This window comes from Leptinotarsa decemlineata, unplaced genomic scaffold (assembly GCF_025532065.1).
Source record: "Leptinotarsa decemlineata unplaced genomic scaffold, Ldec_3_MD MMD2_tig00026282_RagTag_RagTag, whole genome shotgun sequence".
In the NCBI taxonomy this organism is placed as follows: Eukaryota; Metazoa; Arthropoda; class Insecta; order Coleoptera; family Chrysomelidae; genus Leptinotarsa; species Leptinotarsa decemlineata.
The window spans coordinates 12,179,433-12,199,368 of NW_027412668.1; the positions used below are offsets into that span (position 1 = coordinate 12,179,433).

General features: G+C 36.3%; 1 protein-coding gene across 8 annotated transcripts in view; it reads left to right on the forward strand.

Annotated features, from left to right (window-relative positions):
* Atpalpha (sodium/potassium-transporting ATPase subunit alpha) overlaps nt 1–19,936 on the forward strand; it is a 157,403-nt gene that overhangs the window by 90,165 nt on the left and 47,302 nt on the right. The window contains exon 1 of one of the 8 annotated variants that reach the window (XM_023161028.2): nt 9,828–9,987. The exons of 6 other annotated variants lie outside the window; for them this stretch is intronic. In XM_023161028.2, coding sequence (XP_023016796.1) covers nt 9,979–9,987 — 9 coding nt within the window. In that variant the 5' untranslated portion in view covers nt 9,828–9,978. Of the gene's footprint in view, nt 1–9,827; nt 9,988–19,936 lie in introns of those variants that run through there. One more of the 8 variants, XM_023161031.2, reaches the window with a different exon arrangement.

A 19,936-nucleotide genomic window follows, 5' to 3' on the forward strand; every position in this document is an offset into this window, starting at 1 on the left:
TTTCAGTATCAGATATTTTTTATCATCTACCCCAACCATCTAACAGAAATAGGCAGTTACTCGCTAGTACAAGTACAATTTTCCAATTACTAGTATATGTGATTTGTTCAATAAATAGGTACAGTGGTGACAACTTCCAAAATTATTTTTAATCATTGAATTTTTACTTGTGATATACTGTTTGGAACCTTTGGTGTAGTAATGAATATTACTGGAGTTTTTTCCCAACACCAAATCGTTATTTCTACACCTCGACACGTGTTTCGATCACCAAGTGATCGTCTTCAAGAGGAAGATGATCACTTGGTGAGGTGTAAAAATAACGATTTGGTGTTGGGAAAAAAACTCCAGTAATATTCATTGAGTTTTTATTTTATAATCATTAACAAGTTAACAGTTATTAATGTATTCGTTCTCTATCGTTATTGATTGGTAGGATACCAATGTTTGTTTTTGTTGTAAAATTTAAAAATGGATATTTTATTGGGTTTTTCCTGTTTATATCCCAAATCGCAAATTAATAAACAAATAAGCATCGGAAAACGCCTGTCTAGAAATAATTACTCACCTGGCTAACACCACGATGGATACTGATTGACAGACAGTTGTACAAGGTTATTTAAAGAATCCAAAAGGTATTCAGATGAAATATACTCGTACTTCAATGTGAAAACATATCTTAAGTTCTCAAGATAACTATTGCAAATGACGGTGTTTTCGTTATGATAATTTCTTTTATTTGTCTAGAGTTGAAGCATCTATCCTATTCCATTTTACAATAACGTGGGCAGAAACGAATATCGCGTTATTTCATTTGCTGATTACTGCTTCTAAAAAGAGTTTAAGACGGTTTTTATAAATATGAAACATTGGAATATCTACTGAATAAATGAAAAAATGGATAATTATCAACTGTTCATAAGCTTTTTTACAACACGAAACTTCTTCTCTGATAAATAATGTGAAGTTTCGAATAGCATTTTTCTCTTCTAGACAACCTACCATTTGTATGGTCCTCCACATCACATCTACGATCAGTGAAAAACAAAGCTACCAATTCTGGGGATGTGAGCAAAAAGTAGTATATTCCCAAGTGGCTGAGCTTTGTGAAGTTTCTGCAAAGAGGAAAATATAGTCATGGCAAAAAGACGGGAGCTTGCAATTTATGTGAGAGAAATCGATAAACCAACAGGCTAATTTCACACACAAAATACTATGAAGAAACTTCAATACATTGAGGGTAGACGTCTTTGTCTCGTACGTGATATATGGTAAAGAATGGATGTGTTGAACCGTTCATATCGTAGGGAAGATTCTTTGTCTGGTGTGTAGTGAATGTTATGCAAATTAACTTCTGAGGCAATATTGTTAGAGAACCTGTAGTTTCGTGTTGGAAATGGTGTTGATTACACTATTATGAGGACTGTTGACTATGAAGATGTTTTTAAAGACTGCTCACGAAAAGAGCACGGAGATAGTGTGCTAGCACCCTACGCACGAAACACATACTGAACGAGCAGCTTCATTGGTTTTGGAAATATGACGAGAAATTGTTTGTTCTGTGATTAGCAAGATCGGAAAATGTATTTCGAAAAGTATATATATATATATATATATATATATATATATATATATATATATATATATATATATATATATATATTATCGATTGCTTCAAAAACAGTTCACTAACTTTCTTCAAAAGTTTCTGATAAATCCTCTTCCATATTCTCTGTTCCACTATCACTGTCGTCATTTACATCAATAATCAATTTATTTATTTAATATGGAAGTGTCCAATCTCCATATAGTCTTTTTCAACTGAAATTACTTTTTTAATCCTTTTCTACCAGTCTTCTTCGGTAATATTAGATACTTTTTCTTTAATTTGCTCTACTACCTTTTTATCAAATTTTGGAAAATTATTTTTACGCCTTATGCTTTGTTTCAATTTTCCCCAAATCAACTCGATGAGATTGAAAACACAAAAACAAGGGGGAAGTCTTACTATGGTGTGTCTATACTTTTCAGCAATACTCTCGAAGGCATACACTTTTTCAAATGTTTTTGTCTGTAAAACTTCAAGTAGTTGGTTTTTGGTATAATAATCTGCAAAATACCAATTGTTATCCATTATAGAACTTTGTATTTCATCTTTCTTCGAATTTTTATTCGATACTTTGATGAACTGTCGCGAATGATAGGAAGCGTTGTCAAGAACTATTATACTATTCGCATCCAAATTAGGGATCAATGTGTTTTCAAACCATTCCTCAAAAATATTAGCTTCCATGTTCTTATGATAGTCAACATTGCAGTCCTCAAGTTTTTTTTCACATAATTTCGAAGAATTCGGAAACCATCCTTTACTTACTCCTCAATGCACAATGATTAGTCGGGATCCTTTGTTTGCAGGCATGTTAGGCGTACACATTCTCGAACCAGTCCACCCTTTCGTAACTGTGTCGTGAGTGTCATACCAAGTTTCGTCCAAATAGAAAACTTGCCGTTGTTCTTGTCTATATTTAGTTATTTGTTCTAAATATTTGTTAGGCAATTCCACTATTCTTCTGCTTTTCATAACTGCTTGCCCTTTGTTCATTATTTTAAATCTAAAAACTCCAATTCTGAAGAGTTTTGTCACAGCAGCTCACGTTATGGCCGGAAGTATTCAATTTCTTCCCTATGATTTCAGTTCTAGGAATCTCATTGCTTTTGTTACAGTCGGATATTGTTTTTTTCAATGATTTTATTAGATGAACATCTGAAGGTTTTGGTAATCCTGTATCACTTCGCGTCTTGCGTTTGTAAGGTTTGTTTTTGACTATTTTACGTACAGTTGAGAACGGAATTTCGGTCAAATCTAATGTTGCTTGTAATAGTTTGTTTCCCTCGAAACCAAACTTGAGATGTAGATTCTTATATACATTGAAACATACTCTCCGTGTTTCAATATTCGAATGTATCCGAATCTTATTCATTGGTTTCTCTTTTTCGCATTGTTCACCATCGCTATTGTAATCACTACACTAGAAAAAGTCTGCGTTGTTATCACACTCGTTATTACGATTAGTTCTTGTCCAAGGACGCCACATATCAAACAGACAACAAAAATTATATGTAATTATAACTGCACCAATATCGAATATCAATACTCAAATCGCGATCAGTTCCTGAACTGAACACGACGGCGATAACCATTCGCGCATTCGCGATTTCTATTCGTCACCATAACATGACTTCAAATTTAATTTCACGACTCTTCATCCAATCATAAAACTCTGTTAGTAAAAATTATCCAATACGAACGAACCGCCAATTGTACCGACAGGATAGCAGGTAAAAACCTGCTATCCTATCGGTTACAAGAAAAAAAGTTCCAAATGAGTCTTGTGAAATCATATGTAATTAGCCAGTCATTATAATACTCAAATTAGCTCCGGTTCCTGAAGAAAATTGTATGCAGGTAAAATCCAAAAAATTTCTAGTTTCAATTGGCTACTGGTTTGGAAACCTAACCTAACCAAGCCTATTCAATTCCCTCTCACTCGCCACTGAAAGGAAATATACCACTGATTTTCATAGAATATCGTGAGATCGTGTTACTACCTGGGATTCCACAGGAAAATATAAATTGAAAATGGCGTCCAACAGTCGGAAAACGTTTCTACTCTATTTTAGGCGTGTCATTCGAAGCGATGAAGTACTTGAGACTTGACCCCGTTCAATCAAATACCATCACCTTCGAGGGGTCCAAAGCCACCTGTCCGCGGTAATGTAGGTAAGTGCGGCCATGTTCTCCATATCCCGATTGGAAAACGAGGAACTCAGGGGCTTGGGGCAGGTTTCGCGCTGACGGCAGTGTTGCCAACCCAATGTAGTTGTTTTACGCGATGTGGATGCCAAAAGTTCCCTAAATCCGATCGGAAAGCGTGAAAATTAAATACATGAGAAATAGGTGATACTTCAATCATGACCGCAGCAGTTGGAATTTCACGAAGTGAAGTTTCAAAGCGGCGGAAAAATATTTCCTCAAGTCGGTTCCTTTCTTTGTATTGAAGTTACTTTGCTCTGCATTTGATAAAGATGCTACGAACACCGTTCGGTAATTAAATTGGTATACATATATGTATTCTTTCAAATAACCGAAAGCAACATACAAAAATAAAATCAAAATATTTTGAAGATGCGTTTAATTAATTGAAAGTATAAAAAGACAAAACAATTATGGTTGAAAGGATTGTCTAATGAAGAAACTGATGCCACTCGAGTTTTAATATACAATATTCGTTGGTGTTCCATAGGTTAGAATGTTCTCCACACCCTATGATGTTGATAATAGTGTACTAGCCTGTTTTCAAAAATATATTCAGTTCAATACAAGAATTTAGGCTTCAATGGCCGGAATCATCATAAGACAGTCATTGTTGAGACTTCGAGATATGCATTGCAGTTAATGCATATACCACTAAAGATATTTGCCGCAGTTTCCGATGAAACATTTGGTACTACCACGGCCTACCAGCCCGGATCTAATCATTTTGTTTTCTGCCTTCTGTCCTTATCTTATTGTCGTTTTTCATCAAACATTCAGGTTCAGATTATTCATTAGACACTGTAACTGTTGTTGACGATAATCCGATTTTGTTCGCTTCGACGGATGAGAAGGAGGCGATAGTTGAATCCGCGACACACAATCACTACACATACCAGTACATGGATTGATTGAATCCTTAGGTCTACTTATTTGGCAAAAGTAGCACACAATAGCCCCTGCAATCATCATTGGGTAGACACACACTTTTGGTTTTCATTCCACTCTTTTGGAAACGGAATTTTACTAATTCGATTAGAAATATTAAGAGATGACTTACATAAACTCTGAATGCTCTCTCCTATACCGACGATCTCTATTTATACAAATCCACATCATGTGAAAGGATAGTGGGATAACTTCTCCTTCTCTTCCACTCTAAACTAGTCAAGTGGGAGTCGCACTACCACCACTACCTCTATAAGTCGACTTGCAAACCTAGAGTTCATTCATTCACTCTGCATCTGTGAGAAAACTTTAAGATGAATACTCGAAAAATAGTTGCTGCATTAAACAGAATATCTGCTATTGATACTAATAATTGGATAGACGAGACAGATGATGAGGATGTCAACATTCCGCTAGAAGAAGTGATAGTTGAAGAAGGTGTCGGAGTTGAAGAAGTTGTTGGAGTCGATGAAGTGGAGATTGACCTTGAAGTCAACGAAGTTGAAATTGACGCTGAGAGCGATGAAGATGAAGACATGGTCGTTGAGCTAGTCGTGGATGGTGAAGGTGAAGATGAAGGGGTTGTAGCAGACTCATCTGAAGGTGATAGCGCTTTGAGAATCGGTCACCGAATGCTCAACATCACCGATACCTTAGAAGATCCTGCCGATTTATATTGCGTGATGAATGCGCATGTGCAGATCGAAACGATTGATGGCAGCATAAAAAAGTTATGTTGGTGCTGTTTCCGATTTTATTCAATAAGGAACAATAACGGTGGCTGGTATCAACACGTTAATATCCACGATACGGTCTCTATGATGGAGATGGGTCAATATTGGTGTGAGGCATGTGAAAGACCGCTTACGAATTTCACGACAGTATCAGCTTGCGTAATATGCAATAATAAGAAACCTGTGGCAGAATAACACTGGACCTATTGGTCAGCTTAGTAATTATTTTGTCATTGATATAAACAAGCACGCTCCCCTTTGGAAATGTCTTATTTGGGTTCGGCTGAAAACTTGAACCTTGCTTATCAATGATGAATGTGGGTCCCTACGGCGGTGTGTTTCAGAACAAAACTTCAACATTCACCACCGAATAAGAAGTTAGCTTTGATTTCATCTAGTTGCCGATGTGAGGTGAAAGCTACACAGAAATACGGAAAGCGATTTATCTTCCTACTGCAGGAAGCGAAATGAAGCATTTTATAGTGTTAACGGAAAACACTGCGGTCTTGTGAGCTTATTGCGTTTTCCTCCTATCTTTTTTGTGACACCCATTCTAATAATCTCGTTCCCTGTACTAATTTGTATAGATCCTTTGCGGGATGTGTCATATTCTTTTGGACCTAATTCGAGTTGTCTATAAATTCATTGCCTCTTGTGACGCAGTGCTCCACCTTCACATAAAATATGACGAGCTGTTTCTGTCTTTCTGTTGTATTGCCTGCAGTTGAGGTCAGGTGTCCTCTTAATGGATAGTGTCTAGTGAGTAACCCTGTGATTGTTCTGCGCCGATCATTGCTTTGTTGAAGCAGTTCTTTAGTTGTCTTCTTAGATAGCTCCTTTATGAATGTTTTCTCGTGTGGGTTTATGTTTTCCCAGTACTCTCTATGTTTCTTACAAACCCATTTTCCAATCTGGTTCCGTACCCCTGATTGGTACCCCACAGCTGGTTCAGGCCCTATATCTGGAGTTGATGATTCGTTTCTGGCACACTCATCAGCATTTTTATTGCCTGCGATGCCTGAGTGTCCTGGCACCTCGTATATACACAATCTAGACCTGTCCACTAGTTTCATCAGTTCTTCACGGCATTTCCAAACTATTCTGGATGTCACTTTTGAGTTCGTCACTGTCCCAAGGGCTACCTGGCTGCTTGTTACAATAGTGATCAGCTCATTTCGTTCAGGCCACAAATTAATTTTCCTGATATATACTAGCCGAGTGGGTGACTGAAATAAAGATTTCTCCCCACAAATAAAATTTCAGCCCCCTTTCCATGTTTGGTTTTCGATTCGCCTCTATACCACAGTATCCAACTAGTAAGTTTTTACTATAAGTATAGATTTGTGTCTACATTGTTAACTCAATAAGTAAAATTTTGAACCTCTAGCCTGAAATGAAAACACTTCTCACTTACCAGTACAAAATGCTGTTTCTCGACGCACGTTTTGCTAACCAAGTTCAGGAGATGACCAGGACTTAGTCGTCTCCTGAACTTAGTCTTAGTCTTCTTCAGGAGATGACTGAGAGACATTTTAGAACTGATGAGGAAAAAGTGTTTTCGATAGATGTTTAACTTGTTGCAATGTCGGTTCATGCTTTAGGTTGATACTCTGAAATTAATTTAACATACTTGATTCTCATTTCATGTAATTGTACACTTATTGTATTCATTTGTATGGATAGCCCTATATTTTTTGCACTTATTGTTTTAAGTTGAAGTAATTTTTATGTTTGGAAATAATCAAACAATACCTCATACAAGTAGTTTGATACATACGTTTTACTATTGTAATATTAATAAATATAGCCGATATTATTTAAGTAGGTCTACTGAAATTATTGCTTCACCCCTTTTACGGTCGCCATAATCGTCCTACAGAGAGGATTATTCGCAATGTGGTGGATAAATTTGTGTTCAGTGGTTCAGTGAACGATCAACCAACACCTGTATGTCGACGAAACGCAAGATCCGCCGAAAATTCAACTCATCCAGTAACTGAAAATAAACGACCATAGACAACGACGTGAGTTCTGTGAAAGGGCTCTGGATCAGTTGGCAACTGACCCTAATTTTCATCGAAAAATCATCTTCAGCGATAAGGCCATTTCTGGATGAATAGGTACGTGAACAAACAAAATTGTGGAATTTGGGACGAAACCAATCCACATGAGATCGAACATGTATCCCGAAAAAGTCACTGTTTGGTGTGGATTTTGGGCTAGCAACGTCATCGGTCCATATTTTTTTGAGAACAACGTTGGTCAGGTCATCACTGCCAACGGCCGGCACTCCACCGAAACCCGCAATGGTTTATTGTGGCTCACACCTATTCATACTCGGCCAAATAAACTCAGCTTCTTAACGAAGCCGATTAGTTTGTATGGTGAGTGGTCTTTCATGTCAGAGTACGACTCTGCCGAACTCTAAAAACCTGATTCTGGGTAGGCACAAAGTATGTGCTCTGCTGTTTCATCATTTTCCAAACAGAGACGACACACACTCTCTTCCGACAGTCCGAGTCTCTCTGCATATAATGATTCAAATCACAGTGACTTGTGAGAAAGCATGTGAGACATCGTAGTTTATTCCTACTGTAGTCCAACAATGGTTTGGTATCAAGCTTCGAAGGGTAAATAAACGTCTCGGAGTGAGCCAACCCTGGAAGATTCTGCCAAAAGTCCATGAATCTTATTGCCATCCAGGTGTTCAATCTTTGTTTGGCAATGCCTAAAGCGATGCCAATGACAGGTTCTGGTCCGATGAAACTGCTTGCAGCACCCTCCTTTGCAAGGGAGTCAGTAGCCTCATTGCCTTCCAGGCCAGTATGGCCAGGAATCTAGACCAGAGACAATCTGTCTTCCTATTGAGGAGAGTCGTTTTTGGCAATTTGCTACCAATTTAGAGGTTGCTCAGTAGGAGCCAAGAGCTTCCAACGCTGCTTGACTGTCCCGAGAATATATTTATTTTATATTATGAGGTTGGATTCTTCCAACCTCACTGCGTCGGAAAACACCTGCCCTTAATATTTCTTTCTCCCGGAGGAGCCAGTCCTCTCTACTCGGGAACAGTACTTTATAAGGCAGTTCGTAGCTTACAGCTGAAGGCATAGAGTCAGAGGTCATTTCCAGAATGCTGTGACTTTCAGTATCAACCAACAGTCTGCTGTGCAATTGGCAATGTGCAAGTCTATATGCAGTCCAGTCCATCCAGCCTCTCTCTCTCCAGAAAATTGAGGAGAAGAGGTAAATCTAGAAGGATCTTCATGGCCGCTGATGGTGTGGTACTTATGGCACCACTGATGTCTCTGTAAGCCAGAGGCCTTCGCCTGGGCCGTTTTCTGTAAAGCCTTCGGCTTTACATTGGTCTGACAATCATCACATAAATTCAATGGATTTGATTGGAACCTAAATTACAATTTCTACCATAAATCCTTCGACATGTCCATAGGGACAGTCTGGCTCTGTGTAAATTTTTTTCCAAGTGAGCGTTCTTGGTGAGTTTTTCATCAAGGAAAATGCCTAGATATTTCACCTCCATTTCAAATGGAAAGACCTCACCATTGAAGGAAAATGGCGTTAGAGAGAGCAGTATAGGTCGATGATTATCAACTTCTGGCCTGGATACCAACGACATGCGGTTTCAACAGGACGGCGCTATGTGCCACACAGCTCATGCCATATTGGATATTCTGCTCGAGCGATTTGAAAGCATGGTCATCTCACGTTAAGGTGATGTGAACTGTCCACCGAAATTGCGCGATTTGACCCCGTTATACTTTTTTTTGTGGGGTTTTCACAAGTCGCGGGTGTATGCTAATAAGCCAAAAACCACAGTGGTCCTCAAAGCCAACATAACCTATCTAATTACAATTATGTGACAGTTCAACAATCTTGATTTGCTCGCTTCAGTCGTTCATTGTGTGGACATTTTTTAAATTTTTGATGGACCGCACTTCCAACGTTTGACCTAGGGCGTTATCTAGCGTAGATCACTCCGTGACCTGTGAAACGAACTTTAAAAGAGTGGAAGCATATTTTATTGTATGTATGCACGAAATGTTGTAAAGAATCATATTTAATTATAATGGGTATGATATACTTTGAGACGAAATAACTTTGCTGAAGAAAAAAGCAGTGTGAAAAATGCACAGAAAATTCGCATCAAATTCGCGACGATACCTAAAATGCGCAATTTTTGTGTGTTTCACGCGTCTTTGGCAACACTGGCTGACGGCGGTACGTGTCCGTGCCGTAGAAACCACCCCCTTCCTCTATGCCGTCGCGCCGTCTTCTTCGGGGTCCGCAGTGTGACGTAGAAGCTCAATAATACGTTTCTCGCGGCAGCGCAGCGCTCTCGCCCCAAAATCCGCCAGTGGGTCCGCGCCCGTGATACTGTCAGTTTGCTGTAGAGTGCTTGTGTCCCGTCCCATGAAGAGCTGCATTTAACATCAAACTCCCCGGATTATCTGATACTTACTCGACATGGGAGAGGTATGTGTTTTATTAGGTCTTTTTAGGATTCAAATCGTTTTGGTGCAAGCAGTCCTCATCGATTTTTTGGATACTTTTCGGGGATGTAATACTTCATTTCGTGAACAGTCAGCACCACAGTTGATTTTACTGTGTGGCAAAGTAATTGGGGACATTTGCAATTATAATTTCTGCACCCCTTTCGAAACTGAATCAATAGCCCAGAAGAAATATGGCTGTCTCTCTACTGTTCAATTTAAGAGGTCAAAAGGAAGTGGTGCTTGGGAGTTTCTCCCAAATCAGAGGTTTCTCTGATTTAACCCAGTTCCAACTCGGTCATACTTTTACAAAATTTGTCCAATGAAACTGCAGAATATGGCCGACTCTTTACTGTTCAATGTAAAAGGTGGAAGTGGTGCTTGGGAGTTTGGTAGAGGTTTCTCTGATTCAACTCAGTTCCAACTCGATCATACTTTCACAAAATTTGTCTAATAAAACTACAGAACTATGTCTCTCATTTTGCTTGATACTGTCTGTCCAGTATGTCGGGGGCAAGTGTAACCCCCTCTTTTTGTAGTTGGGGAAAGGTTTGTCGGAGGGCGGGACATTCACAGATTTTGCCTTTTTAGTTACTCTAACAAATCAGAGGCATTCCCTACCCTTTGTGAGTTCGATGGATATTTTGTAAACGGCAAATTGGAAGATTCAGAAACTAGGTCAATGAAGAAGGACGGACCAGGGTCTGATCCTTTTGTAGGTTATTTCGGAGAGTTAGAGCTACATTTAGGTTTGTTTTAGCATATGTGCTCATTCTCAGATTTGCAGTCTTCTTTGGAAATGAGGCATTATATTTTACATGTGATTGCTGTTAAGGACTTATTTTTAGTTTCCTGAAGACTCGTGGAGAAAACTTAAACAGAGTGTATGTAGTTGAAGTTTTTGGCTTTATTGAATACCATTCATCTCTCAGCTCAACAAAGAAAAAATAGAATAATCGATTTAAATGGGTTACTTGTGAAAATGAAAGAGTGGAACCGGGAAATTTGGCACACTTCTGAGTTTAATGGGAGGGGTGCGGTGCAAGGCGCATGCTTGGGCGTGATTGTTTCAGTTTCATTTGTTACATAAATGTATGCATATTTTTTGAATCGAATTGAGCATTTGTTCTGATGATCAGGGTACCTAAAGCCAATTTGAAGTAATCCAAATGCCGACCAGTCACTAATTCACTAATTTCATGCAATACATGCATGAAAAAATATTACAACGAATTTTATGGGTAACAAAGAGCAGAAAATGCTTCCACTAGCGACAATTTGGAAGTCGTTGCAACCCAGAAACAAGTTGAATGTCGATGTGGTTACGTAATTAGTAACTGTCACGGCATATTTTTTCTCTCTTTTGTATATACACCGTACTTGATGACTTCTAACCAATCCTTGATGGTTTTCCCTTGGTCTTTAATTTTCCTGACTAGTTGTTACATCAAGAGAAGGGAGACAAATTTTTTCCAGCATACTCTTATTGAAATTCAAATGATCGATATGTAGTGCCAGTTTGGTTTTGACATACTCAATTGCTCAGGAAGTACCTAGAGGGTGCTTGGTTAGATGATGATTTTCAAAACCCGAGACGTATTAAAAACAATGACTTGAGGGGTTTATAACAAAACCTGGATTCTGATGATAATGAAAACGTATGTATTCAACAAGACATAACTACAATCTCGATGATCTTCGAGGAATTTTAATTAAATCTGTGGCTTATCTCTTCAACCTCAAAATGCATCTCAAATGTATCTTTTTTTCAATTTTGGTCCTTGATCCATATTGATGAAATATGTCATCATTTTATAAAAATAAAAAATTACATAATAATGTGCAGCTGTTCAGATGTGTGGTTATCCCCTTTGTGGTTGGCTATCCTGTTTCCCTACTTCTGAGGTTTAATGGTCTCTTTGTTTGACCCATATAGACTTCCAGCATTCTATACTTTCATATTTCAATTCTATATATATATAGTTTTTGGAAAACTTGGAAAGTTTGAATCGATGAAATGATTGTTTCAAAAATTACCCAGAGAAAAGAGGAACTTGATAAGTTTTGTTTTTTAAGTCGAACGGGAAGGGTGAAATGCCTAAGACGCAGGTTTTGGTGTTATTGTTTCATGTTTCATTTGTTACGTTTTTTTAACGACTACTTCATGTCTACCGAGTTATTAAATAAGACCCCAATGCCACTATACAAAATATAAGAGTAGATAATAATTCGATACTTTTTAGATGATAATGACAAATTTTTGATCTCAAAATATTTAGATACGATCTGTTAAACGCGAATTCGTTTGAATGTACTTCTGTAGTTAACCAAAGATTGATCCAAATCAACTGAGCAATATTTTTATACACATTTCTGGAACCAATTTTATGTCACTAAAAAAAACCGAAAGAACTTTTGTTCATATAATATAAAACATCACTTATTACAACGCGTTACAACACTTGATTCAATTTTCAATAGTATAATAGTTATAATAATTATAACACCTGCACGTTCAGTATTCAATATGGACAAAACATTCAAATCTCTGTAATGTTGATCACTTTTTACATTTTGTCGTTGAAATATGTGACGACAAGAAGTTCACCACAAACATTGAGATATGTATGGCCAATGAATAAACAAGTCAAAGACGTAACATGTTATCGCTAATCGCAAGTGTGTGTGTGTGTGTGTGCAGTTCCGTTTTGATACGAAATAGTTTTAGGTCGGTTAATATTTTTTACTGGAATTTTTCGATTTTTTATCACATTATTGATTGTCAACAATGTATAAAGATTAACGATGTTGGACAAAACAGGTAGTTAATATATTTTGTTCAATTTATCAAAATTGGCAAAAATATTGATGTACTTCAAATTATAATTATTTTGTATCGATGCATGGGGTGCTGATAAACAATAATTTTTGAATTGAAAAACAACATTTTAAAGGTTTTGTTAGATCCATTAAATTATCTCATTTTTTTCTACGAAGAAAATTGCTTGTAACACTAAGAATTGAACACTATATATTAGAATATTTTCATTGAATTCCCTATATTTTAATAATCAAAATATATAAGTTCCTCTTCGATAAACATATTTTTTGTATTCTAATTCATTTTTCACTTGTTTGACCAAATTTGATTTGGTCGTTTTTGAGACTAGCTCCACTAATAGTAAAGACAAAAGCATTCATCTTTTCAGGGGTCTGCTTTTATTTTTTCATTCACATTTAGGGCCATTAGTCCAATTCAGCTTGGAATAGTTTCTGAAAGCCTCAAACTGTTTTTGAACAACTTTCATACATCAACTTTGATAAGTTAAATACTAAACAGTTAGTTTTCCATTATTTAAACTGTGCGGATCTGAGACAAAAGTAAAAAGAAAAATTCACATTATTGAATTGTGTGCAGAGAGATTGAAAGAATCCAACCTCATACACAAGTCAATAACAATATTCTCGGGCAGAAAGCGAAGACTTTGTCTCTGGTCTGGATTCCTGGCCATACTAGTCTAGAAGGCAACGAGTCTGCTGACTCCCTTGCAAAGGAGGGTGCTGCAAGCAGCTTCATCAGACCAGAACCTGCCATTGGCATCGCTTTAGGCTTTGCCAAACAAAGATTGAACACCTGGTTGGCAGGAAGATTTACAGACTTCTGGCTGAATCTTCCAGGATTGGCTCACTCCAAGGCGTTTATTCACCCTTCGAAGCTTGATATCAAACAGTTGTTGGACTACAGTAGGGGTGAACTACGATGTCTGACAGGCCTTCTTACAGGTCACTGTCATTTGAATCATCATATACAGAGAATCGGACTGTCGGAAGACAGTGTTTGTCGCCTCTGTTTGGAAAATGATGAAACACCAGAGCACATACTTTGTGCATGCCCCGCTGGGGACCGAATCAGGTTTTTAGAGTTCGGCAGAGTCGTACTCTTACCATCTAACCTAAAAGACCACTCACCATACAAACTAATCGGCTTCGTATAGAAGCTGGGTTTATTTGGTCGAGTGTGAACAGGTGTGAGCCACAATAAATCCTTGCGGGTTGTGGTGGAGGGTCGATTGGACCCACTCACTTTGGATTTAACCTAACCTCAAACAGAAAAATACGAATTTTGAGTTTTGTCAAAATTTGAATTAGAAATAGATTATCACATCAAAAGACAACATAAAGCAATTAAAAATATTTGAAATCGCATCATTTCCTGACTGTTATTCATTTCTTTAGCTGAATAAAAGTTTTTGGAGTTGATGTGATAATAATAAAAATTTAGTGAATAACATACAATTTAGCGTAAAATAAAAAATAGTCCGCTTATTCATACATAACACTGTTTACACAGTATAACTGGTGAACAAAATATGAAAATATGAATGGAATAAAATGTTTCTTCGAATGTAATAATTTGAATAAAGTTATAACCAGGCATAGTTGTGTTGCAAATTATATGTCTGGAACATTCCACCGTATTGTAATTATCGGAAATTATCATTAGTTTGTAAATAACGAAACCATCAATTACCATTTATGGAATGAAGGAAGAGCTAAAATAAAACCATTAATTCCCTAAGAAATTACTTAGCGCTTAGTGTCTGTGGGGTGTTGCATTTCTTTGAACATGGGATTGCCAAAAAAACATTACAGTAACTAGTGATAGTATAATCGAATCAACGCATTCTTCGCGTCGGAATTGGAACATCCCCGATTTCATATGATTTTAAAAAAATATCATTCGGAATCGGAAATCTTTTGAACCGGAGACAAAATTATTCATATTGTACTAAATAGTAGGTAGATACGTAGATATTCATGCATGATATTATACAGTATACACATACACAGTATATACAGTATATATATATATATATATATATATATATATATATATATATATATATATATATATATATATATATATATATATATATATATATATGTACTCTTTGATCATTCCCATATTGATTTCAATTTAAGAGCCACCGGTATACAGCTGTTTCAGCCTATTGGGCATCGTCAGTACCGGGCAGGCGGTCCTCGATTGAAGACAAAATGAGAAAAAACCAAGAAAGTACTTGATAAAAATAGCTGCGTAAACGCAAGCGAAACATAAGTGGAACCACCTATTGGTGTGACACCCAAGTCAACTTGCCAAGTTTTTATGTCAGTGTTGGTGGTTTGACCAATCAACCGACAACTGCGGTAGCAGAAATTTGGGAAGCTAACCTGAAATGCCATCGGAAAACGAATCCACATGTTTCTAGAAATGATATGAAATCTAGAAAGGTTAATGCAGTCAAGCTGCTGGAAAATAATTCCATGAAAATCAAAAAATAAATAGATAAGTACTCTTTGATCATTCCCATATTGATTTCAATTTAAGAGCCACCGGTATACAGCTGTTTCAGCCTATTGGGCATCGTCAGTACCGGGCAGGCGGTCCTCGATTGAAGACAAAATGAGAAAAAACCAAGAAAGTACTTGATTAAAATAGCTGCGTAAACGCAAGCGAAACATAAGTGGAACCACCTATTGGTGTGACACCCAAGTCAACTTGCCAAGTTATATATATATATATTGATTTTGAATGATGCAACTAATTTTCCTTTATTTTCAGTATTTTAATATTAAATTTCACAAAAAGGATTTGAAGCTTTATATCTTCTATTAATTATCTGCGAGCGCTTTCGACAGCTGGTCATACTGTCATCTTCTAGGCACTCCTCAAACTGAATTTGTCATCCTGTCGTCTGCCTCTTTATACAGTCAGAACGTCTCAACTCAGGTATTTCAGGTACTTTAGGTGAATTTGCCTGATTTTGATTTATATATATATATATATATATATATATATATATATATATATATATATATATATATATATATATATATATATATATATATATATATATGAAACACTTCATTGTTAGATTTTCACTAAACAGTATTAGGAAAACGCAACACGTGTTTCGCTATACATTATCTTCATCAGATGGTCTATACTACTTGAGTATAGTGGACTGAATAACATTTTTTCGCGTCCTTTTTTGATACGGGGGGGGGAAGCAAAACACCATGGAGGTGTTTTAAGAAAATTTCTTTCATATCATATTCAATTGAGTCGCTTTTTATTTCTGAATCAGGTATATAACTTGCATGAGGTCTAATCAGATTAGAGCTTAGTACCTAAAATTGTGTGACACCTTTTGATAAAATCAACATTACAAATTACGTGGTGTTACGTCAGATCAACTCAATTGAAGTCTGTTTGAAAAAATCTGATACTTCTGATGCGACGACAAAATGGCAATTGTGTGAGCAACGAGTTCTTGCTAGGATAATTCAGTTCTAAAGAAGAGGAAGCAACCTCGTTCAAAGGAAACATTTATTCTATTACAAATATTCCACTATCATTTTCATTCATTACTATTTGTCCTTGTCATGCGTTATGATTAATGGTATTAATATTGTGCTGTTCATCCAAGCGTACATAGAGGCCGAAATAATGGTGTCGAAACAGGGGACGATTTTCAAAATAATAATAATTTCCAAAGATGTGCAATAAAGTTTCATTGGCAACATTTTGACCCTCACCACAAAGCCATGTTTAATATTAAAACCCCACAACGTTTAAAATCCGTGGTTTTGACTTGAGTGTGGCTTCATGAAAAGGAAAGGGCCGCAACGAAATGGATTGCTTGATCACCACAACTATTCCTAATTTCTCTGAATATATAAAATTTGCCAAATATTTTCGATTATTATATTAATACGGTCATTTTCAACTTTTTCTATTCCAAAAATGAAATCGGCACGTAATTTGAAGCGAAATGGGGTGTCACCAGATATATGAAAGGCGGAGCTGGCTAGGAATCGCTTCTATGTAGGCCCTGTGAGTGTTCAATTATTTTTTAGGTTGTTTGTATTCATCTATGTTGTGGAAGAATGAAGGATAAGAAAGACCCAAAAAATATTTAATTGAAGTGTTCTACTTATTCAACCCGAAATGGATGAAATAAATTGTAAATCTAATCAAAAATGAAATAGTTAACGAAGCATTGCAAATAACTATACAGTGCATTTCTTTAATGTCCCCTCCCTTTTATTTTTTGAACGGGTCAACTCAAAAAATTGAAATTTCGGATAATGAAATTAATGCATGAATACTTTATTTTGAAGTGAAATCGACAGATGAAACTCTCAAGATGGCGACTGGGCGCCATCTGGGGAAAAAATTAAATGGAAAGGGGGGTCTTGTGACACATATTTTTGAAGCTCCTGAAAAAATACTTCACAACCCTAGAATATAATGTTAATATCTTCAACTACTACAAAATGGCGGAACATTTGATAATTTTCTGAAGACAAACTCAGTTTATTAGTTATTTTTTGTTCATAAAAACGACAAAAAATGTCAGTACGACAATGAACATCATTATTCAATTAGAATATTCTCATTTAGTTTTCGGTTTTACAAGTAGAAAGATACCACGTCAACAATTTCTAAAATAGTCAATTCACGTCCATTGAAGAAAAAATTGAAGCGATTTTTATTTACGGAGCGACGCGTAACTTTCACGAGACCGAAAATATTTTCAAAGAACGTTTTCCGAATCGTCCTATCTGTAGAAAATATTTGAGGGAACTTGTATCCAAATTCACAACTACCGGTAGTGTACATAAGAAAAAGCCCTCAGGTCATCCTTCCATTCCGGAAGAACAGCAAATGCAAATAATCAGTGAGATAGTAGTAAATACTGAACAGTCTACTTATTCCGCCGCGAATAAGTATCATCCATACAAAATTAAAATGGTACACCAATTAACTGGAGATGACCCTGATCGAAGAACATAATTCTGCGAAATCATGACAGAAACCATTGCAAGGCATCCTACTAATCTCCACAATATTTGTTTTAGTATCGAATGTACATTTTTTTTCGAACGGCAATGGTCACAGACAAAATTGCCGTTATTGGAGTGACACCAACCCTCACGTTTTTCGGGAAACACATACCCAATATCCAGAATTTAATATTGATATTGATCAAAATTTACCAAGGGAACTTTATTCGAATATGCTGGAAACAACTGTTGACCTTCTCATCACTGAAATCGTTGAAGCGAATCCTAATGAATTCGATATGGATATTGTATTTCAACAAGATGGACCACCACCACATTCCTCCAGACAAGTAAGAAACTATTTGGATACTACCTTTCACGGTCGTTGGATTGGCCGTCGTGGTCCTACAGAATGGCCAGCGCACTCGCCAGATTTGATACATTTGGACTTTTTTATGGGCTATTTGAAGCAAAAGGTGTACGAAACTGAACCTACTTCAATATTGGATATACGGCAGAGAATAATAAATATTAATAGATATATTGACATTACTGTGTTCGAAAACGTTCGGCGTGAAATTTTGGATAGGGTGTTCCTACGTCAAGAAGTTCAAGGCAACCATTTCGAGCATCTTCTGAACTGACCTCAAGCTTATTACCTCATATTATGTAGTTAAATGTCAATGTACTCAGGTAATTATTTAAAGTTCCGCCATTTTGTAGTAGTTGAAGATATTGAATTTATATTCTAGAGTTGTGCAGCATTTGTCAGGAGCTTCAAAAATATGTGTCACAAGACCCGTTTCCCATTTAATTTTCTTTCCCAGATGGCGACCAGTCGCCATCGTGAAAGTTTCATCTGTCAATTCCACTTCAGAATAAAGTATTCATGCATTAATTTCATTATCCCAAATTTCATTTTTTTGAGTTGACCCGTTTGAAAAAATAAAAGGCGGGGGTCATTACAGAAATGCACTGTATGAGGAAAGGAGTTCGTTAAATGAATTTATTTTTGTTGTGAGGATCATTGTAATATAAATATGTCACATTTGTTTAAAAGTATTGATAAAATGAACCCACTTAAACATATTAGTGAATATAGAGGACAAAACTTTTTTCATTACCTAAACCTACCAATATATTCAAATAAATCGCTTTACTTTTGTCATTGCTTCAAAAAATAAATACATTTGAATGATCAGAAATCCTTTCAATTATTGAGTTTGATAAAAAACTAAGACCTTATTCACATTGAAGTATTCCATGAATGAGCCCACTTGTTATAAATACTTGTGTCTGTCTTAATAAAACGTTCCTGAACTGAAAAAATTCTTCACTCAAATCTCAAACATTGAATGCTTCGCTTTATAATAGCACAAACCCTGTATCGACATTCGCACATATCTCGTGACGTCACACTAACTTTCCACAGACGCCCAGTTTTGAAGTCGATTACTTGATAATGGTGAATGGTATCGAATTGAACTTTTTACTATTATATTCTGGATGACAAGCAATTAAAACATATGAGTGATGCACATAATTAGATTCTACCATAATCTGATGACGATTGAGTGGAAACGCTCTAGAAAATCGATCCTGATTTATTGGAATACTGTGAAGTACATTTGTAGTGAATCACCAGCACCAATTTATAAAAAAAAGAGTTTGTATGACATTCTTAATGATTTTACAGTTTCTTCTAGGAATTATTTGTTAGGTAACATCAGGTGTTCAACATCATTTGATTTACGAAGATAAGGTTAATTTTCGAAGTGTTAACATTTAATATTATTTCTGACACTGCTTCCAGCTTGAAATGTCAATGCACGTTGAATGTGTATCCACCATTCCATGAATGATTCATTTTTACCATTATCATAGAATTCATCTAGTTTTAATTATTGCATGGTCCTTGATACTTGAGGAACGTTTGATATTGAACGAGGGTGTATATTGATGAACTGAATTATTGTAATTTCAGTAAGTATTTTGATCAAATTTGTTATACAACAATTCATTTCATTATCATCGTTTTACGTTTTTTGAATTTGTGAAAGCTTCACAAATGCAATTTCATT